Here is a 22,798-nt window from a genome sequence, read left to right on the forward strand (position 1 = left end):
AATAATAAAAAAATTACATTAATAATGATTCACTATGAAATAATAATAATACAAATAAAATAAAAAAACGTATTTTAAAAATGAATGTATTTGTAGCCCCTCCCTCTTTTGCTCCGCCATCATCTGCACATCAGGACCTCGTGACGCGGTTTGACGTCACCAGCAACACGCAAACACACACACGCACACTCACACAGATCGTCGCTGCAGAGTTCAGAGTGTTTTCGCAGCCGGACGGGAGCTTGGTGTTCATGATTATGGGATGTCTCGTTCAGACGCTCGGAGTGTAAAAAGAGGAGCAGGAAACCATGGCAACCGGGAGGGGATCTTACCGTAGAGCCGATTGATCGACGCACGATACAGATCTCCGTTTGCTGCACAGGTGAGAGTTCAGGTACACACACACACACACACACACACGCACACACACACGCACGCACGCACACACGCACATACACACACGCATGTAGACTGTACAAATAATAATAATCAGATCTGTTTGACGTGTTACTGCTGCATGTTTTCACGCATTGGGTAGGAACAATGTCAAGATTAATAACTACAAATATACATAGCAACAGTATACAGATATATGTATATAACATATCTATTTAATATAAAGTACAAATAAAATGGAAGTAAAATATGACAAATTTGACACATTTTTATTTACCAAAAACACGACAAAGTCCTCCAGAAAGGATTGATCAGAAAGCCAGAACACGGGAGTTATGAGGTTTATTTATCTGTGTAAATCATTTACATCCAATGGTTGTTGTTGTTGTTGTTGTTGATATATTTAAGATATAACAATAAAACAAAACTGCCTCAGGAAAGTGAGATGATTAAAAACAGGAAATAAACTGAAGAATAAAAGACGCAAACCTAGAAAAATACATTTCTTTCTTCCTGCGCATCCATCCGTGATAATTCCTCTGCATGGACACACACACACACACACACACACACACACACACACACACACACACACACACACACACACACACACACACACACACACACACACACACACACACACACACACACACACACACACACACACACACACACACACACACACACACACACACACACACACACAGAGTCAGTAGGGTGGAAGACGCATGCTTCACTGAACGATTACACACACGGCCTACAAACGTCAAATCCATCAAGCATGTGTGTGTGTGTGTGTGTGTGTGTGTGTGTGTGTGTGTGTGTGTGTGTGTGTGTGTGTGTGTGTGTGTGTGTGTGTGTGTGTGTGTGTGTGTGTGTGTGTGTGTGCCAACATGTATCAACATAACGAGTTCCTACATGAAACAATATCATATAAACACACACACACACTTTTGCAGAAGATGTTATTAATATTTTTATTCTACAGACTTCACTCTCATTAAATCTTTATCTGTGCAAAATCAATTATGCAACACACACACACACACACACACACACACACACACACACACACACACACACACACACACACACACACACACACACACACACACACACACACACACACACACACACACACACACACACACACACACACACACACACACACACTCTGACCCAGTTTTTATTCTTGGGTGCTTTTATGATATTTCACATCTCTCTGCCTCGCTCTGGTTTCGTCTTGCAGGTGCAGCTTCCTGCTGAAGAATGTCTTCCTCTTCCTCTTCTTCCTCTTCTTCTTCATCATCTTCTTCCTCTTCTTGTCCCTCTTCCTCCTCACTGCCCTACTTCTGTCCTCGCTGTGGAGACGGTTTTCGTTTCTCGTCCGTACCTGAGCTCCGTGTTCACCTGGTCAGCCGACACACCTACGAGACCCTGCTGGTGCTGTCACAGGTAACATCAACCCCACTTTAAAGAGTCCTCTCCTGCTGATGTTCAGGTGTATATCAGTATGTAGTGTCTCTACTTTAAAGAGTCCTCTCCTGCTGATGTTCAGGTGTATATCAGTATGTAGTGTCTCTACTTTAAAGAGTCCTCTCCTGCTGATGATCAGGTGTATATCAGTATGTAGTGTCTCTACTTTAAAGAGTCCTCTCCTGCTGATGTTCAGGTGTATATCAGTATGTAGTGTCTCTACTTTAAAGAGTCCTCTCCTGCTGATGATCAGGTGTATATCAGTATGTAGTGTCTCTACTTTAAAGAGTCCTCTCCTGCTGATGTTCAGGTGTATATCAGTATGTAGTGTCTCTACTTTAAAGAGTCCTCTCCTGCTGATGTTCAGGTGTATATCAGTATGTAGTGTCTCTACTTTAAAGAGTCCTCTCCTGCTGATGTTCAGGTGTATATCAGTATGTAGTGTCTCTACTTTAAAGAGTCCTCTCCTGCTGATGTTCAGGTGTATATCAGTATGTAGTGTCTCTACTTTAAAGAGTCCTCTCTTGCTGATGTTCAGGTGTATATCAGTATGTAGTGTCTCTACTTTAAAGAGTCCTCTCTTGCTGATGTTCAGGTGTATATCAGTATGTAGTGTCTCTACTTTAAAGAGTCCTCTCCTGCTGATGTTCAGGTGTATATCAGTATGTAGTGTCTCTACTTTAAAGAGTCCTCTCCTGCTGATGTTCAGGTGTATATCAGTATGTAGTGTCTCTACTTTAAAGAGTCCTCTCCTGCTGATGTTCAGGTGTATATCAGTGTGTAGTGTCTCTACTTTAAAGAGTCCTCTCCGGCTGATGTTCAGGTGTATATCAGCATGTAGTGTCTCTACTTTAAAGAGTCCTCTCCTGCTGATGTTCAGGTGTATATCAGTATGTAGTGTCTCTACTTTAAAGAGTCCTCTCCGGCTGATGTTCAGGTGTATATCAGTATGTAGTGTCTCTACTTTAAAGAGTCCTCTCCTGCTGATGTTGTAGTGTCTCTACTTTAAAGAGTCCTCTCCTGCTGATGTTCAGGTGTATATCAGTGTGTAGTGTCTCTACTTTAAAGAGTCCTCTCTTGCTGATGTTCAGGTGTATATCAGTGTGTAGTGTCTCTACTTTAAAGAGTCCTCTCCTGCTGATGTTCAGGTGTATATCAGCATGTAGTGTCTCTACTTTAAAGAGTCCTCTCCAGCTGATGTTCAGGTGTATATCAGAATGTAGTGTCTCTACTTTAAAGAGTCCTCTCCTGCTGATGTTGTAGTGTCTCTACTTTAAAGAGTCCTCTCCTGCTGATGTTCAGGTGTATATCAGTATGTAGTGTCTCTACTTTAAAGAGTCCTCTCCTGCTGATGTTCAGGTGTATATCAGTATGTAGTGTCTCTACTTTAAAGAGTTCTCTCCTCTCAGGGTCGTGTCCGGAGCTCCAGCGTTCTGCTCCCCCTCCCTGGTCCCGTTTTACCCCAGAAACAGAGCTCCTCTCTGGGCCTTTCCCTCCAGATGGACCTGGCCTCCTTCGGGGATCCTCCAGAGGACCTCTCCAAAGCTCTGGCTCTCCCCCAGTCTGTGCAGCCTTTCCTGGATACGAAGCTACGTGAAGTGGGGGTCCTGAACCTGGAGGTCATTGACATCGGGCTGGAAGAGCGTCTGGGACTCGGAGTGGATCTTAAAATCGGACGGATGTTTGCGGAGGTCGAGGAGAGGGTGAACCGACGAGTGTTTCGACTGAAGGCGGAGCTTCGGAAGAGGGAGGCGGAGCTAGAGAAAGAGAGGCGGGGCCGAGAGAGGCTGAAGAGCCAGAAACAGGAAGTGGAGGAGCGGGCGTCGTACCTGTCCAGACAGGTGAGCGCTGCTGGGGGATTACAGATTACTGGAGCTGAAATTAAAACGTGTTTTTTTTCATCAATATGCAGATTATTTGATCACTAAACAGTATAAATGTCAAAAAGGGTCCAGAAAGTATGTGCTAAACATTTTTTAGGTGATTAATCTCTAAAGCAGTGTTTCTCAAACTTTTTCATACCAAGGACCACTTAACCAATAAAAAAACACTCGCGGACCACCTAGCTCCACAAATATCCCAAAACACATAGTTTTTTTACAAATCACCCGAAAATGGTACAAACAAGTGGCAACATGTGTGATGAAGGTGTTTATCTGGGCTATATCATGCAATCGAAAGTGAAACGTAAGCTCGTTCCATTGCAGAGATATTCCCACGAGAGTGCGAAAAACTTAAATGTATTTATTTCAAATGTGACATTTTTCCAATATACTCACGGACCACTAGGGGGCGCTCACGGACCACACTTTGAGAAGCACTGCTCTAAAGGGTATCTGAAAAATATCAGAAAAGTAGAAGAAAAATATTCATTTTAAATATCGGAAAAATATGTAAAAAATCCCACAAAAATATATGAAATATCTGAAAAGTAGGTAAAACATACATTTAAAAAATATGTCCAAAAAATATATGTAGAATGGGTGGAAAATACACAAAATAATATCCTGGGACCCGAGGAAAAAAAGTGTCTTACAATTTCCTTTTTTTTGTGATTTCCTACCTATTTAGGGTCAAAAAAACATCTTGCAATTTAGACTTTTTTTATTTTATTTTAAAATGTTACAGTATGTCCACTGTAGAGGACGTCGGGACCATATTAGTTTGAAAAGACAGCCAAAACGAACAGATGGACTATGTAACGTATTGTGGTTTTAGAGTGATATTAACACAATAATACATTCAGCTTTATTTAAAACATGAATAAGTCATTGATCTGAACATTGCTGTTTATTTGGTCAATACAGAACTAGCTTGTTTTTTGGTGAGTCTTTCTGGATATTCAAAGACTTTGTAGTCGATGTAGTGAGAGTACCTCACTGACTCCAGTCGGCACGGGCTGTAGGTCATCTCGACTAGTTGTATGGATGTGTCTCCATCTGACCGGCTCACAGAAACAAAGCTTCCTGAGGCAGCTCTCATGTGTCATGGCTCCACTTCAGATAAAAACAACAATAAGACATACGGGCTACTCTAGGTCCACAGGGGGCATGTCTTTCCAGCTCGTCCCTCTCTGTCTCTCTGTCTGTGCGCTCATGGAGCCCCCTGCACCCCCCCCCCCCTTCTTCTTGACCCTCTTCTGTCCCAGGTGTGAAAGCCTCACCTCTCTCAACATCTCAGAGCTCAACATCTGAATCTCCCTGAACTTTCTGGTGCAGGAAATGTCTGATTCAGTTCCGTCTCCTGCAACGATATTGAGTCATAAAGTCCATGAAGACGGTCCTGACGTCCACTAGGATGGACATTTATAAAAGGGCTGTTATTTGAAAACTTGAATTATTGAATTGCTTTCAGAACTAGTGATATAGTTCCTCACGTGTGAATAAACAAGAATATATGATTTTCATGGTAAAAATGACAATTATTCAGCAATATTTGACTTCTCCTCCTGCTTCTTCTATAACATGTGTTTCTGGTATGCAGCCATTTTGGATGAAAAGAAAGAGGAACTTCCCAGCATGCCATTTTAACCAATGACATCACTGGAAAGCCCAGGATGTCCTCTGTGCAGCACATCAGGGATCGATAGAGTAGCTCAAAGGAGTAAGAGGAGATGCATGTTAACAACATGTCCACCACAGTGGACAAGTAGTTGAAAAAACATGTGATATATATATATATATATATATACAAAATAAATATTAAACTGTTACTAAAAAGTATGTTTTTAAAAGTGATTGACTTTGACTCCAGGTCTGTGCTGCGGTGGAGATGATGGAGCGCCTGAAGAAAGATCTGGAAGGAAAAGACAAAGAGCTGAACGAACGGCAGCAGTCAGTACCTGCCCACTTTCATCATTACATTTACACTAAACATTTAAAAAAAAATAATAATACAAATAAAATACTTCGCGTTTCTTTATCATGTTATTTTTATTTTTAGCATTTAAACTTTGATCTAAAAATAATCTATCTGTCTGTTTATAATGAGCTGAGAAACAGGACGTGATGCACAGACAGAGGACACGTCATGTTTAATCTGCATCTCTCACTCACACACACACACACACACACACACACACACACACACACACACACACACACACACACACACACACACACACACACACACACACACACACACACACACACACACACACACACACACACACACACACACACACACACACACACACACACACACACACACACACACACACACAGTGATGCTAAATGTAAGATGACAGTGCGGGCCTGAGGGTGTGTGTGTGTGTGTGTGTGTGTGTGTGTGTGTGTGTGTGTGTGTGTGTGTGTGTGTGTGTGTGTGTGTGTGTGTGTGTGTGTGTGTGTGTGTGTGTGTGTGTGTGTGTGTGTGATGCACATGTGGCATTTATACAATTGTATCGGCATCTAAAGCTCGGTTAAGAGATGGATAAAATACATAAAAAAATATATAAAGCCTTGCAAAATATCCTATGTTATACTGACGGTGTGTGTGTGTGTGTGTGTGTGTGTGTGTGTGTGTGTGTGTGTGTGTGTGTGTGTGTGTGTGTGTGTGTGTGTGTGTGTGTGTGTGTGTGTTTTCAGGGAGATGGTGGACATTGAGTCTTTTCTGAGGGAAACTGCTGAGAAAGAGGCAGAGGCAAAATCCAGACTACAGGTGATCAAAGATCTTCTATAGAGAGCAGCATTATGAGTCCTCTGAAACGAGTCCGCATTATGAGTCCTCTGAAACGAGTCCGCATTATGAGTCCCCTGAAACGAGTCAGCATTATGAGTCCCCTGAAACGAGTCAGCATTATGAGTCCTCTGAAACGAGTCAGCATTATGAGTCCTCTGAAACGAGTCAGCATTATGAGTCCTGACCCTGAAACGAGTCAGCATTATGAGTCCCCTGAAACGAGTCAACATCATCAGTCCTCTGAAACGAGTCCGCATTGTGAGTCCTCTGAAACGAGTCAGCATTATGAGTCCTCTGAACCGAGTCAGCATCATGAGTCCTCTGAAACGAGTCCGCATTATGAGTCCTCTGAACCGAGTCAGCATCATGAGTCCTCTGAAACGAGTCCGCATTATGAGTCCCCTGAAACGAGTCCGCATTATGAGTCCTCTGAAACGAGTCAGCATTATGAGTCCTCTGAACCGAGTCAGAATCATGAGTCCTCTGAAACGAGTCAGCATTATGAGTCCCCTGAAACGAGTCAGCATTATGAGTCCTCTGAAACGAGTCAGCATTATGAGTCCTCTGAAACGAGTCAGCATTATGAGTCCCCTGAAACGAGTCAGCATTATGAGTCCTCTGAAACGAGTCAGCATTATGAGTCCCCTGAAACGAGTCAGCATTATGAGTCCCCTGAAACGAGTCAGCATTATGAGTCCCCTGAAACGAGTCAGCATTATGAGTCCTCTGAACCGAGTCAGCATCATGAGTCCTCTGAAACGAGTCCGCATTATGAGTCCTCTGAAACGAGTCAGCATTATGAGTCCTCTGAAACGAGTCAGCATTATGAGTCCCCTGAAACGAGTCAGCATTATGAGTCCCCTGAAACGAGTCCGCATTATGAGTCCTCTGAAACGAGTCAGCACTATGAGTCCCCTGAAACGAGTCAGCATTATGAGTCCTCTGAAACGAGTCAGCATTATGAGTCCTCTGAAACGAGTCAGCATTATGAGTCCTCTGAAACGAGTCAGCATTATGAGTCCTCTGAAACGAGTCAGCATTATGAGTCCCCTGAAACGAGTCAGCATTATGAGTCCCCTGAAACGAGTCAGCATTATGAGTCCCCTGAAACGAGTCAGCATTATGAGTCCTCTGAAACGAGTCAGCACTATGAGTCCCCTGAAACGAGTCAGCATTATGAGTCCTCTGAAACGAGTCAGCATTATGAGTCCCCTGAAACGAGTCAGCATTATGAGTCCTCTGAAACGAGTCAGCATGATCAGTCCCCTGAAACGAGTCAGCATTATGAGTCCCCTGAAACGAGTCAGCATTATGAGTCCCCTGAAACGAGTCAACATTATGAGTCCTCTGAAACGAGTCAGCATTATGAGTCCCCTGAAACGAGTCAGCATTATGAGTCCTCTGAAACGAGTCAGCATTATGAGTCCCCTGAAACGAGTCAGCATTATGAGTCCTCTGAAACGAGTCAGCATTATGAGTCCTCTGAAACGAGTCAGCATTATGAGTCCCCTGAAACGAGTCAGCATTATGAGTCCTCTGAAACGAGTCTGCATTATGAGTCCTCTGAAACGAGTCCGCATTATGAGTCCTCTGAAACGAGTCTGCATTATGAGTCCCCTGAAACGAGTCAGCATTATGAGTCCTGATCCCTGAAACGAGTCAGCATTATGAGTCCTGATCCCTGAAACGAGTCAGCATTATGAGTCCTCTGAAACGAGTCAGCATTATGAGTCCTCTGAAACGAGTCAGCATTATGAGTCCTAATCCCTGAAACGAGTCCGCATTATGAGTCCCCTGAAACGAGTCAGCATTATGAGTCCTCTGAAACGAGTCAGCATTATGAGTCCTCTGAAACGAGTCAGCATTATGAGTCCTCTGAAACGAGTCTGCATTATGAGTCCTCTGAAACGAGTCAGCAGTATGAGTCCTCTGAAACGAGTCCGCATTATGAGTCCCCTGAAACGAGTCAGCAGTATGAGTCCTCTGAAACGAGTCAGCACTATGAGTCCTCTGAAACGAGTCAGCATTATGAGTCCTCTGAAACGAGTCAGCATTATGAGTCCTCTGAAACGAGTCTGCATTATGAGTCCCCTGAAACGAGTCAGCATTATGAGTCCTCTGAAACGAGTCAGCATTATGAGTCCTCTGAAACGAGTCAGCATTATGAGTCCTGAACCCTGAAACGAGTCAGCATGATGAGTCCTCTGAAACGAGTCCGCATTATGAGTCCTAATCCCTGAAACGAGTCAGCATGATGAGTCCTCTGAAACGAGTCAGCATTATGAGTCCTAATCCCTGAAACGAGTCAGCATTATGAGTCCTCTGAAACGAGTCCGCATTATGAGTCCTCTGAAACGAGTCAGCATTATGAGTCCTGAACCCTGAAACGAGTCAGCACTATGAGTCCCCTGAAACGAGTCAGCACTATGAGTCCCCTGAAACGAGTCAGCATTATGAGTCCTCTGAAACGAGTCAGCATTATGAGTCCTAATCCCTGAAACGAGTCAGCATTATGAGTCCTAATCCCTGAAACGAGTCAGCATTATGAGTCCTCTGAAACAAGTCAGCATTATGAGTCCTCTGAAACGAGTCAGCATTATGAGTCCCCTGAAACGAGTCAGCATTATGAGTCCCCTGAAACGAGTCAGCATTATGAGTCCTAATCCCTGAAACGAGTCAGCATTATGAGTCCTCTGAAACGAGTCAGCATTACGAGTCCTCTGAAACGAGTCAGCATTATGAGTCCTCTGAAACGAGTCAGCATTATGAGTCCTGAAACGAGTCAGCATTATGAGTCCTCTGAAACGAGTCAGCATTATGAGTCCTCTGAAACGAGTCAGCATTATGAGTCCTCTGAAACGAGTCAGCACTATGAGTCCCCTGAAACGAGTCAGCATTATGAGTCCCCTGAAACGAGTCAGCATTATGAGTCCCCTGAAACGAGTCAGCATTATGAGTCCCCTGAAACGAGTCAGCATTATGAGTCCTAATCTCTGAAACGAGTCAGCATTATGAGTCCTGATCCCTGAAACGAGTCAGCATTATGAGTCCTCTGAAACAAGTCAGCATTATGAGTCCTCTGAAACGAGTCAGCATTATGAGTCCCCTGAAACGAGTCAGCATTATGAGTCCTCTGAAACGAGTCAGCATTATGAGTCCCCTGAAACGAGTCAGCATTATGAGTCCCCTGAAACGAGTCAGCATTATGAGTCCTAATCCCTGAAACGAGTCAGCATTATGAGTCCTCTGAAACGAGTCAGCATTACGAGTCCTCTGAAACGAGTCAGCATTATGAGTCCTCTGAAACGAGTCAGCATTATGAGTCCTGAAACGAGTCAGCATTATGAGTCCTCTGAAACGAGTCAGCATTATGAGTCCTCTGAAACGAGTCAGCATTATGAGTCCTCTGAAACGAGTCAGCATTATGAGTCCCCTGAAACGAGTCAGCATTATGAGTCCCCTGAAACGAGTCAGCATTATGAGTCCCCTGAAACGAGTCAGCATTATGAGTCCTAATCTCTGAAACGAGTCAGCATTATGAGTCCTGATCCCTGAAACGAGTCAGCATTATGAGTCCTGATCCCTGAAACGAGTCAGCATTATGAGTCCCCTGAAACGAGTCAGCATTATGAGTCCTGAACCCTGAAACGAGTCAGCACTATGAGTCCTGATCCCTGAAACGAGTCAGCATTATGAGTCCTCTGAAACGAGTCAGCATTATGAGTCCTAATCCCTGAAACGAGTCAGCATCATGAGTCCTGATCCCGGAATTTAAACCCCTTTCGGTTGTCTTCAGGTGTTCATCGAGACGCTGTTGGCGCGCGCTGACCGTGCAGAGAGACAGTTACTTCTGGCCAGCTCACACACACATCTGTACACACACACTGAACCTTACACACACCCCTACACCCACACACATGGACACACACCTGCAGTCGGGTGGGGGGGGCGCAGTCTGGACGCCAGCACTGAGGACGTCCTGGCAGACAAGATGCAGGGCAGCATCGGAAACAGGGTGAGAAACACAGAAATATGAATATACTGTATATTACGGTATTCAAATATTTAATACATAAAGTATTTGTTGACACGTCCTCGCCCTGATTCCTGCAGAGGAGTTACAGCGTGTCGGGTTCCTGCAGACTGGGGGAGCAGCTGTACAGCCAACATCCCTACAGGTACCTGAACGCATCACGAGTATCACGTTTGCACCATAAGATAAATTATATTGTTAATCTTTTAAGAATAATTTGAAAAATGTTCTGGTAATTTTGCACTTTTCCCCTAATAACTCATAATAATAATATTATTCCTTTTTATTCCATTCTATTTCTATTTAAATACTGCAATATTTTACTATATTTGTAATTATTTCTGATATTATTTTATGTTATTTTTTATGACATCAAGTCAAATACCTCGTACGCGTAAACCCACCTGGCAATAAACCTGTTTCTGATTCTGATAATGCAATAATAATAATAATACATTGGATTTTTATAGCGCTTTTCCTTACATTACATTATCTAGGTTTAATGTTCCTCTCCATGTTGCAGTGGTGTTTCTGGTCTGATGCGGACTTCCTCCCTGGGATCTGGAGGATGGGATGAAGAGGGGGGGCTCCAACAACATGTTCCACCCTGGACCAGAAGAGAGAGACCGAGGTACGTACAAAAAAAGTGTACATTTAGCAGATTTAGACTAAAATATGGCAATTTATAGTGGAAGTTAGCATGCTAAGCTAATTCCCGTAGAACAGTCGCATGCAAGATGCTAGCAAGGCTGCAGACAAACTTTTACTTATATTAGATTCAGAAATAATAAAATATAAGTTAAAATAAAAATAAATATAATTTTTTATATAAATATAAGAAGTCAAGGTAAAGAGAGAGACCGAGGTACGTAAAAAAAAGGTGTACATTTAGCAGATTTAGACTAAAATACGCCGACTTATAGTGGAAGTTAGCATGCTAAGCTAATTCCCGTAGTGCCATCTTAAAGAGCTGCTAGTTTTGAAGGATTTATAGGTTAAGTATTTTGCAAGAAAATAAAAGGTGCAATGGTCTTTAAAGATAATTTATATAACATTAGCCATGGCACCTATATTACCCACAATGCAGCAGTGGTGTGTGCTAGTAGCAGCTAATATACATCGTTGTTGTTTTTCTTCTTCTTCTGCATGGGTACAACAATTATGTGTTTTAGATACATGTGCATTAAGTAAAGTAAAAAGGATCTTCCTCTTGTGTTTCCAGGGAGCAGGAGGGAGGCTGTCAGAGGACGTGGAGCAAAAGAAACCTTCGCCAATACAGCACCGAAGAAGAAGAGGAAGAGGAGGATGAAGAAATAGAAGAACAAGAGGAGGAAGAGGAAGAATTCTGGTGCAGCGCTGAGATCAGGAGGCTCGTTTTCGCCCGGAAAAACACACCTGGCACAGGTAAACTGTTTGATTTGTTCATGTTATTGCATCACTTCCTGTGGCCCCTTCAGAATAAAAGCCTCTCCTCTTCCTCCAGATGCCTCCCTTTCACCAGCCCGTCCTCACCTGGCGGACATCTTGCGTTTGAGGGCGGGTCTTTTCTGCGTGTTTCCATATTTGGACGTGCGCTCGCTGCTGCACGCTGCCGAGGTCTGCTCTGATTGGCTGTTCGTTGCTAGGCACCCGGCCGTATGGACACACCTCCGGCTGGAAAACGCCAGGGTGTCCGCTGAGGTAGGGTGGCCATCTTTGTTGAAATATCGGTCAAATATTATACATAATTAAAACATATTATTGGTCTGATACTATAGAGAACAGAATTCTTAGTTTTTGATTTAGAACTATTTTGGTATTATATTTAAACTCCAAATTCATTCTGATAAAGGTATTATATTTATGATTTATATTTATATATATTTATTATTGATTTATTTGTACGGGTAGTTTTGGCATGTATCACCTCACAGATGTGTTTTTTTATTTAAAAAAAACGTCAGTTACTCCATAAAGGAACTAGAAAAAGTGCATTCCTCAGGGACTATTTTGAATCCACATTAACCGTGTTCCTTTATGTGTGTGTGTGTGTGTGTGTGTGTGTGTGTGTGTGTGTGTGTGTGTGTGTGTGTGTGTGTGTGTGTGTGTGTGTGTGTGTGTGTGTGTGTGTGTAGTTCCTGACGACCCTGTCTCAGTGGTGCACTCAGACTCAGTCCGTGGTTCTGCACAACCTTAAGCCTCGGAGCAGACGAGCCGACGAGACGCGGGAGGATTACCACAAAAACACACGGTAAAAAACTACTTTTTAGTACAAAATATCATGCGTCAGACTCAGCAAAATCTTTTGAAACCTACCCACTGACTCCCATTAACCTGTGTCTTTACATTTCACTTAAAATCACATTTTTAAACTTAAAAAAGGACTAAGTGTCCTCACAATGCAGGAGTGCCCTCCACGTGTCCTCACAAAGCATCCAATACAAGCGTACACACACTCGTCATAATTCTGCCAAATTGACTGCTCTCTGTTCTAAGGTCTTATCTTTTCTCAATTTATTTCATTGCTTCTTGTTTTTTCACTTATTTATTTTATGCATGTTTGTCGTATGGAATATTTTTCTGAAATGTCTTTGAATATTTAAAAAAGTGGTTATACATTAAATGTATTATTAGAATTTTTTTTATCAAGCTACATTTTTCATGTTAGCACGAAAATAAGCAGAAAGGATATTATAATAATAATAATAATAATAACAATAATGCATTTTATTCATAGAGCGCTTTCCTAGAAACTCAAAGACACTTTACAAAGCAACAAATCATAATTGAAACAACACACTTAAAATACATAAAACACAACATGAGCTACAGATTAAAAGCCGTTCTGAAGAGGTGAGTTTCGATTTGAACATGGTGAGATCGGGGTAGTGACAAGGGAAGCAAAGTGCTCCCAAAGTGCATTGTGGGTGTTGTAGTTTACCTGTGTGTGTTCTGTGTTAGGGGCGTAGTGGAGCCCGGGGTGGAGGTCCTGCTCCGGTCGGCGGGGGGGAGTCTGCTTCACCTGTCTGTCTCTCAGTGTCCTCACATCCTCACAGACAGAACGCTGTGGCTCGCCAGCTGCTACAGCAGGAACCTGAACACACTCACTTACAGGTGAGTTAACCTGTGGCACTGTTCACCTGTCTGTTCACCTGGCTGTTCACCTGTCTGTTCACCTGTCTGTTCACCTGTCTGTTCACCTGTCTGTTCACCTGTCTGTGCACCTGTCTGTTCACCTGTCTGTGCACCTGTCTGTTCACCTGGCTGTTCACCTGTCTGTTCACCTGTCTGTTCACCTGTCTGTTCACCTGTCTGTGCACCTGTCTGTTCACCTGGCTGTTCACCTGTCTGTTCACCAGTCTGTTCACCTGTCTGTTCACCTGGCTGTTCACCTGTCTGTGCACCTGTCTGTTCACCTGTCTGTTCACCTGTCTGTTCACCTGTCTGTGCACCTGTCTGTTCACCTGGCTGTTCACCTGTCTGTTCACCTGTCTGTTCACCTGTCTGTGCACCTGTCTGTTCACCTGTCTGTGCACCTGTCTGTTCACCTGGCTGTTCACCTGTCTGTTCACCTGTCTGTTCACCTGTCTGTGCACCTGTCTGTTCACCTGTCTGTGCACCTGTCTGTTCACCTGTCTGTTCACCTGTCTGTTCACCTGTCTGTTCACCTGTCTGTTCACCTGTCTGTTCACCTGTCTGTGCACCTGTCTGTTCACCTGTCTGTGCACCTGTCTGTTCACCTGTCTGTTCACCTGTCTGTTCACCTGTCTGTTCACCTGGCTGTTCACCTGTCTGTGCACCTGTCTGTTCACCTGGCTGTTCACCTGTCTGTTCACCTGTCTGTTCACCTGTCTGTGCACCTGTCTGTTCACCTGGCTGTTCACCTGTCTGTTCACCTGTCTGTTCACCTGTCTGTTCACCTGTCTGTTCACCTGTCTGTTCACCTGTCTGTGCACCTGTCTGTTCACCTGTCTGTTCACCTGTCTGTTCACCTGTCTGTTCACCTGTCTGTTCACCTGTCTGTTCACCTGGCTGTTCACCTGGCTGTTCACCTGTCTGTTCACCTGGCTGTTCACCTGTCTGTGCACCTGTCTGTTCACCTGTCTGTTCACCTGGCTGTTCACCTGTCTGTTCACCTGTCTGTTCACCTGTCTGTTCACCTGTCTGTGCACCTGTCTGTTCACCTGGCTGTTCACCTGTCTGTTCACCTGTCTGTTCACCTGTCTGTGCACCTGTCTGTTCACCTGTCTGTGCACCTGTCTGTTCACCTGTCTGTTCACCTGTCTGTTCACCTGTCTGTTCACCTGGCTGTTCACCTGTCTGTTCACCTGTCTGTTCACCTGTCTGTTCACCTGTCTGTTCACCTGGCTGTTCACCTGTCTGTTCACCTGGCTGTTCACCTGTCTGTGCACCTGTCTGTTCACCTGTCTGTTCACCTGTCTGTTCACCTGGCTGTTCACCTGTCTGTTCACCTGGCTGTATATCATTCAAATATGTAATATTCCATTCCTCACATACTTATGTATATATAATATCCTGCTATATATTTTGTTACTGAAAATGTGTAATTCAACATGTGTATTTTTAATGCTATTTGATTTCTATTGAGATGTTTACATTTTGGAATGTTTATTTCTAATCTTTTAATTTGTACAATGCCATCTTTTATGCTGCTGCAACCCAACATTGGGATAATAAAGTTATCTCTTATCTTTATAGATAATTTGCCTCCTATCTATATTCAGAAGCAGTTTGAATTCAGAGTAATATAAATTGTTTTATTTTTCTTTATTCATTGGTAAGTGTATTATTTTTGGAAAATATGTCAATTATGGCCAACATTTTATTATAGATTATTCTAATTGTATAATTCTTTTGTTACCTGTGTGCAGGAGCTCTTCAGATCCTCTTGGTCACGAGGTTCTCTGGGCCCTGGGTGCAGGCTGCAGGAACATCAGCAGCCTGCAGGTGGCGCCAGCTCACCCCTGGTCAGCACGCGCACGCACACACACACACACACACACACACACACACAGTGGCTAAGTACAATAAAACATATTTGTTTTTCTTTAGCCAACAGCCCACTCGCTTCGGAAACCGCTGCCTGCAGACGATTGGTCGATGCTGGCCCCGCCTCCAATCCCTCAGTGTGGGCGGAGCCGGCTGTGGGACGCAGGGATTGGTCGCCTTAGGTAAAACAGCACTATTGAGACATTTTATGCATTTATATTATTTTTTGTCAGTTAGGGTATTTCTTTACAGAGAAAAGACTATTTGTGTGTGTGTGTGTGTGTGTGTGTGTGTGTGTGTGTGTGTGTGTGTGTGTGTGTGTGTGTGTGTGTGTGTGTGTGTAGTGCGTAGCTGTGCTCAGCTCCAGGTGTTGGAGTTGGAGCGTGTTTCCGACCTCGGCCTTCAGGTGGCGACGGCGCTGTGTGAGGCCGGACTGAAGAGTGTACACACACTGATCCTCACACACACTCCTGTCAGCGGCCAGGCCCTTCTACACTTCCACAGTGAGACACACACACACACACACACACACACACACACACACACACACACACACACACACACACACACACACACACACACACACACACACACACACACACACACACACACACACACACACACACACACACACACACACACACACACACACACACACACACACACACACACACACACGGGGTTAACAGAGCTGGAAATAGTGCATTCTTTGGGGGACTATTTTCAGCGGTTGATTAATCCACATGTATTGGTATTCTTTGTGTGTGTGTGTGTGTGTGTGTGTGTGTGTGTGTGTGTGTGTGTGTGTGTGTGTGTGTGTGTGTGTGTGTGTGTGTGTGTGTGTGTGTGTGTGTGTGTGTGTGTGCAGGTGTGTGTGAGAACATCAGGTCCATGGGTGTGGAGGTCTCAGTGTCGGATTACTTCGAGGAGCCCGACTCTCAGGAAGCTCAGCATCTGTTCTGGGAGATATTGAACACACTGAAGGTGAGAGGGAGTGAAAACATCATAAATAAATATATATATATAAATATATAAATAATTAGTGAAATAAAAATATAAATAAATCGGTAAATATATAAGTGGAAACATAAATGAAAATAAATTAAATGTGGTTTTTTTATATATTTTTTTCTTTCTTCAGGTTCTCCAGAAACGTCCCGGTCTGTGTGACGTCCTGCAAATTAAAACTGGATGATCTCACACACACACACACACACACACACACACACACACACACACACACACACACACACACACACACACACACACACACACACACACACACACACACACACACACACACACACACACACACACACACACACACACACACACACGCATCTCCTGGGGACTTATCATAACCATAACCAACACATGCCTAACCCTGACTAAGTCTTCACCCTAAAATTAATGACTCCCCTTATGGGGACCTCCAATGTGTCCCCATAAGGGAGGCGAGTCCCCACGTGTGGGGACTCGCCTCCCTTATGGGGACACATTGGAGGTCCCCATAAGGGAGGCGAGTCCCCACACGTGACTGTGTAAACAGATGTAGGTCCCCACAAGTATAGTAATGCTAGGCCACACACACACATTTTTCTAAGTATATTTTGCACTCTAGTAAAACAGCCCTTAGTCTTCCTTTAGCAATTTTATTTTTTTTAAACAAAACTCTTGCATTTTTACTCTATTTTTGACAAAACCTGAACCATAGTAAAGCCTTCATTCTGTCCCAAGAAATACAATTAAGTCTTAAACTATTTTTCTTACCAACAAAGCCGAATCTCCCCGTCGTCATCAGCTTTATTCCGCTTTAAATAACAACTTAATTAACCTCTTATTATTAGACGCCAGAGACCGATGAGTACTTCTGAAAGCCATACTCCCCGTTCTGAAGTCATAGAAGCCCTTTATTCCCACCGTACGATGTACTCCAACCTTTATCCTGTAGCTTTACACTAACTATATGCACAACAACACAGATACATTTGCACCAAAGACATTCAGATGTTTAGTGTCGTGTGTTTTTCCCCCTCGTGTTCTGAAGGTTCTTCTGCATGAAAACGGTCTGCGGTCACAAACCCTCAAAGTGCACCCTGTAGCGAGTAGAACTCCGACACAGAGAAGACCCGTCTGTGCCCACAACGCCTCGCTGGACATTCTGTTTCCTCCTGGGATCAGTGACGTGCCCAAACCCAACTGGACCCATCCGCGGAGCCGTTACGTTACGTGTTTGTGTGTGAGGATTGGAAGCGACACACACACTCAATCCTCACACACACACACACACACACACACACACACACACACACACACACACTCTCTTTTCTCAGCTGCAGCCCCGCCAATTTCTCCTCCCTGAGACGGCGGGATGCGGCGAGGCTGGGAGTCGGTGTGTGAGCACAAACTCCCAGCCAGGCTGTGTGTGTGTGTTCGGGCTGGGTTTCGCTGACTCGCAGACGGCCACTGGGCTCACAGGGGGGGGGGGGCAGGAGCTCCAACAAGGCGTGTAGGACAGAGTGAACACACACACGATACAGAGACGCTGTGAGAAACCAATGTGAGTTTGGAACATTGAGCGATGTAATTCTAGTCGACCTCAACGATGGAACTATGATCAGTGGGAAAGGCCGTGACACGGGAATTTAAAGCTGCTAAGTGTCGTTTAATAATAACTAAATAATAAATGTTCTGTTCCCACTTTGAGATATTTGTGTTGTTATTGAGCCGTCTGATTGTTACTATTACAGACGATATGGAGTCACGGGAGGGCCTTCAGAAACATATATGTGGAAAATTAAAAACAATGGAAGAAGGTGTGGAATCAAGAGAAATAAAAACATTAAAAAAGAAAACTAAATCAAGAAGTAGAACTTGTGAAAGTAAAGAAAACAAGTAATAAGTACATTTAGAAGATTTGAATGTAAAAAAAATATAAAGACAAATTAAATCTAAAATTATAATTAAGGATTTGTTTCTATCCATTTTAATATTAAAAAAGAATATTCATTTAATTTATTTTGCGTATACATTTTCAGAAATAAACACCTTGTTTTCCCTTATACTTTTTACAACATGCTTTTATTATGGCACTTTGTCACTTGTGCCCATTCGCCTGTGTGTGTGTGAGGGTGTATGTGTGTGTGTTAGTGAGGATGTGTGTGTGTGTGTGTTAACAAAGCACTTATATACTAATAAAGGGCTGGCTTATCTAAAGCCAGTTGAGTTTGGATAAAAGCGTCAGCTAAATGCAATGTGTGTGTGTGTGTGTGTGTGTGTGAGGGTGTGTGTGTGTGTGTTAGTGAGGGTGTGTGTGTTAGTGAGGATGTGTGTGTGTGTGTGTGTGTGTTAGTGAGGGTGTGTGTGTGTGTGTTAACAAAGCACTTATATACTAATAAAGGGCTGGCTTATCTAAAGCCAGTTGAGTTTGGATAAAAGCGTCAGCTAAATGCAATGTAATGTAAGTGTGTGTGTGTGAGGGTGTGTGTGTGTGTGTTAGTGAGGATGTGTGTGTGTGTGTGTTAGTGAGGGTGTGTGTGTGTGTGTGTGTGTGTGTGTGTGTGTGTGTGTGTGTGTGTGTGTGTGTGTGTGTGTGTTAGTGAGGGTGTGTGTGTGTTAGTGAGGGTGTGTGTGTGTTAGTGAGGATGTGTGTGTGTGTGTGTGTGTGTGTGTGTGTGTGTGTGTGTGTTCGTGAGGTGTGTTTTGGGTGGTGTGGTGTGTGGGAGGGGTGTGGTGTTAGTGAGCGGTGTGTTGTGTGTGTGTGTTAGGCTAGTGGGGTGGTGGTGGTTAGTGAGGGTGTGGGTGTGTTTTTTAGGAAGGTGGTGTGTGTGTGTGTGTGTAGTGAGGATGTGTGGTGTTGTGTGTGTGTGTGTGTGTGTGTGTGTGTGTTGTGATGTGTGTGTGTGTGTGTGTGTGTGTGTGTTGTGTGTGTGTGTGTGTGTGTGTGTGTGTGTGTGTGTTAGTGAGGGTGTGTGTGTTAGTGAGGGTGTGTGTGTGTTAGTGAGGGTGTGTGTGTGTGTTAGTGAGGATGTGTGTGTGTGTGTGTAATAAAACACGCTGTGATAAACAGATCGAAGGTTCAGAGCAAAGGTCGTGTTAACCCCCGAAAACATCAGCGAGCAGGAGCACGTGTAAACAATGTCTCTGTTCTGACTGCTGGATTACAGGGACGTGTGTGTGTGTATATATATTCTAGCGTGTGTGTGTCATCATGGTTCTGCAAAAACGGACAGTGAGGCCTCGTCACCTTCTGCTGGCGGCCATGTTGGCTCTGCTCCTCTTCTTCAGCTCCTTCTGGCTCCGTGAGTGTCTCCATGGCGGCCATTTTGGCTCCACCTCTGTCAGTTTCTACTTTACAGTGGGGAGGGGGGGGGGGGGAGAAACTAAAATACTCCTTTTACTTGAGAATTTACAATAAATGTTTTTATTTTATGACAAATTAATTCAACTTTAAATTCAGTAAAATAACTGTTTTTCACTCTTTTTTATTAATTGTCTTTTGATATTATAATGTCAAGTAATAAATATAATTAAATAAAACAATGCATTTTTGGCACAATAAGTATAATTTAGCATTTGTTTCAGATACATTTGACTGTTTTTATTTTTATTTTCTATTGTATTTACTTTTTTTAAATAATTTGTACTTGTTAACAATTTTATTTTCTGATACAATTGTGGGTTTCTTTTAAATAATAACTGTTTTTATTCTATAATTCTGTCTTCAGCTCAGGGTGGAGGCAGAGACTGTGGCAGCGCTGGGCAGCCATGTTTGAAGGAGGTATGGCAAAAGGTAGACACACACACACCCACACACACAAATGTTGTTTGATATAAGCATAACATTTCAAATTTAAATATATATACCTGAATTAAAGAAAACATATTTTTTGAACTCTTTAACTTTTAAAAATACCATTTCATTTAGAAATAAAGAAGAAAATGTGTAAATGCAGTATAAACCTGGTTTTCTTTCAGGCTGCGCCCCCATTGGTCCCTCCCGAAGCCCCGTCCCTCATTAAGGAGTGTCCCGGCCAATCGTTTCAGGCCAAGATTCTGCTGCAGTATTTAAAGCTCAGCCTGAGCGACGCTGACGACATCCTGCTGGAGCCGTACCTGCAGAGCTGGGATCAGCTGCTCAAGTACACTCAATATATATTCATTTATAAAGGAATTTTACAACCTTTAATTAGTTAAATGCTCTCACAGCACCTGTTTAGCTTATCTTAGCATAAAGAGTAAAAACAGGGGAAACAGCTAGCCTGGATAGGTCCATAAAAAAAGTAAATTCAATTAAAAACTCAAATAAAAGTACTTCATTTACATCTAATTCAAAAGTGGCTCCTTAAATAATCAAAAAAGAGGATGAAAGGAATATTTCAACATTTCTGTTTGGTGCAAATGTTATGTCTGTATGGCACCTGTTTAGCTTAGCTTAGCATAGGGTGAAGAAACAGAGTAACTCATCAAAAAGTCAACGACTTATTAATGTAGTAATACAAATCATACATTCGGATTGTGTTGATCCAGATGGAACTAATTTAGTTTAAATATTTGTCATTAAATGTTTATTAGATGTTTCTTATTTTCTGTGATAATAGAAAATCATGAAAAGCAACATTTGCACTCGATTGCTGCTAGGTAGTAAGCAAATTAGCTAGACATGCTAACATTAGCAATACAAATACTCTCTTGTCTCTCTTCAGATTCATGAAATCCCTCGGGACGATGATCAGTTTATTCTCCGGTAAAGTGACAGAGAAAGTTGAAGTGATACAGGAGCTGTCACTCAAACACAGCGCAAAGGATCATGGGAAACGTAGTCCACAAACCCCAGCGTCGTTCGGACTAAAAACAGGGGTGAGTGTTGCAACAATAAAGCTGGAATAAATGATGTTTTTATCTGATTTTTTTTTTCTTTGCTCTCCAGGCATATCGTTCGCTCAGATCCATGGTGGAGGCGGAGCTTAAAGAGGGCGTGGTTGACTTTTCCCACCGCTCAGACTCCGGCTGCCGGACGCTTCTTCGACTTCACCGATCGCTGCTCTGGCTGAAACTCATGCTGGAGGGTTTGGCCGAAGGACCGGACACCGACGGACAATTCAAAACACCTGGAGAGTTGTGCAGGTGATGCTAACAGGCTAAAGCTAACAGCTTGTTGTATAGTTCAAAGAGGCTAAAGCTAATAGCTCACCATTTGATTACAACAGGCTATATATTTTTTATCTCATAGCACTATACCGACAGGCTAAAGCGAACAGCTCCCAGGTCGGGATGCTATGCTAACAGGCGTAATATAGCAACTGTTGACTGATGACATTATGCTAACAGTTCCCAGCTTATGCTAAAAAGCTAACATTTAAAGCTCCTAACACGTCCCAGGTCATGACATCATGATTTTAAGTGTGTTGTTTTAATCTTTACATTTTAGCATTTAAAGTGTCTTTGAGTACCATGAAACCCACTCTATAAACCTGTAAAGAAAAGGAAAATAAAAAAACCGAATAAAAAAAAATATATATATATATATATATATAGCAGATATTATTCTTATATTATAATTTATAAAATTAAAATGTACAGGATTTAACTGATTCATTACATTATAATAAAGACATTTATTATGTGTTAAAAAACACAGCACAGCTTATTATTGTTGTTATCATGCTAATAGCCGCTCCATGCTATGATACCAACAGTATACAACTATCACATCCCAGGTCATTACATAATGCTGACACGCTAAGGCTAACATGATATAATAATAATAATAATAATAATAATAATAATAAATAACATTTATTATAGTGCTTTCAAGGAACCCAAGACCGCTTTACATGGTGTGAACAAAAAAAAAATTATTGACACAATAAGTTTCCTTCCCCTCTCCCCCTCAGAGACGCCGACATCGTGGCCCTGGCCCCCCACCACGCCTACATCATGCTAACATGCTAATGCTAACACAATATATTCCCCCCTCAGAGACGCCTACATCGTGGCCCTCGCCCCCCACCACCCCTGGGTGCTGCGTCAGGCGGCAGAGTTTGTGTTCCTCGCCCTGCCGGAGCGACAGTACTTCCTGCAGCTGGTGTGTGTTCAGACCCAGCAGGAGGCCACGCCCGTCCTGCAGATCATCATCAACGCTCTGGAGCTCGTACACACGCAAACGCAGCGAATCCTCGCCCAACACGACATGCTAGAGCTGCCCTGAACGCACCACGACAG

At 43.1% G+C, this 22,798-nt stretch overlaps 2 protein-coding genes across 3 annotated transcripts; both read left to right on the forward strand.

Moving 5' to 3' along the window:
* Positions 1-221: 221 nt before the first annotated feature.
* On the forward strand, positions 222-16,794 carry LOC117440823 (F-box only protein 41-like). Its single transcript, XM_034077056.2, has 17 exons — positions 222-382; positions 1,646-1,851; positions 3,282-3,713; positions 5,626-5,705; positions 6,459-6,531; positions 10,349-10,567; positions 10,666-10,730; positions 11,109-11,216; positions 11,808-11,989; positions 12,069-12,265; positions 12,700-12,815; positions 13,526-13,678; positions 15,457-15,552; positions 15,638-15,756; positions 15,919-16,077; positions 16,443-16,558; positions 16,716-16,794. Exons 2-17 carry the CDS (start codon positions 1,666-1,668, stop codon positions 16,767-16,769), a joined length of 2,355 nt encoding a protein of 784 aa, XP_033932947.1. The 5' UTR covers positions 222-382; positions 1,646-1,665; the 3' UTR covers positions 16,770-16,794.
* A 2,751-nt stretch (positions 16,795-19,545) lies between these two features.
* gltpd2a (glycolipid transfer protein domain containing 2a) lies at positions 19,546-22,789 on the forward strand. 2 transcript variants are annotated; one of them, XM_034077057.2, is made up of 6 exons: positions 19,546-19,875; positions 20,302-20,366; positions 20,552-20,715; positions 21,280-21,433; positions 21,504-21,700; positions 22,556-22,789. In XM_034077057.2, exons 1-6 carry the CDS (start codon positions 19,785-19,787, stop codon positions 22,782-22,784), a joined length of 900 nt encoding a protein of 299 aa, XP_033932948.1. In that variant the 5' UTR covers positions 19,546-19,784; the 3' UTR covers positions 22,785-22,789. The 2 variants fall into 2 exon arrangements, with proteins under 2 accessions (XP_033932948.1, XP_033932949.1); XM_034077058.2 differs by having other exon boundaries at positions 20,302-20,354.
* Positions 22,790-22,798: the final 9 nt, after the last annotated feature.

Source organism: Pseudochaenichthys georgianus, unplaced genomic scaffold, assembly GCF_902827115.2.
Source record: "Pseudochaenichthys georgianus unplaced genomic scaffold, fPseGeo1.2 scaffold_1258_arrow_ctg1, whole genome shotgun sequence".
NCBI lineage: Eukaryota > Metazoa > Chordata > Actinopteri > Perciformes > Channichthyidae > Pseudochaenichthys > Pseudochaenichthys georgianus.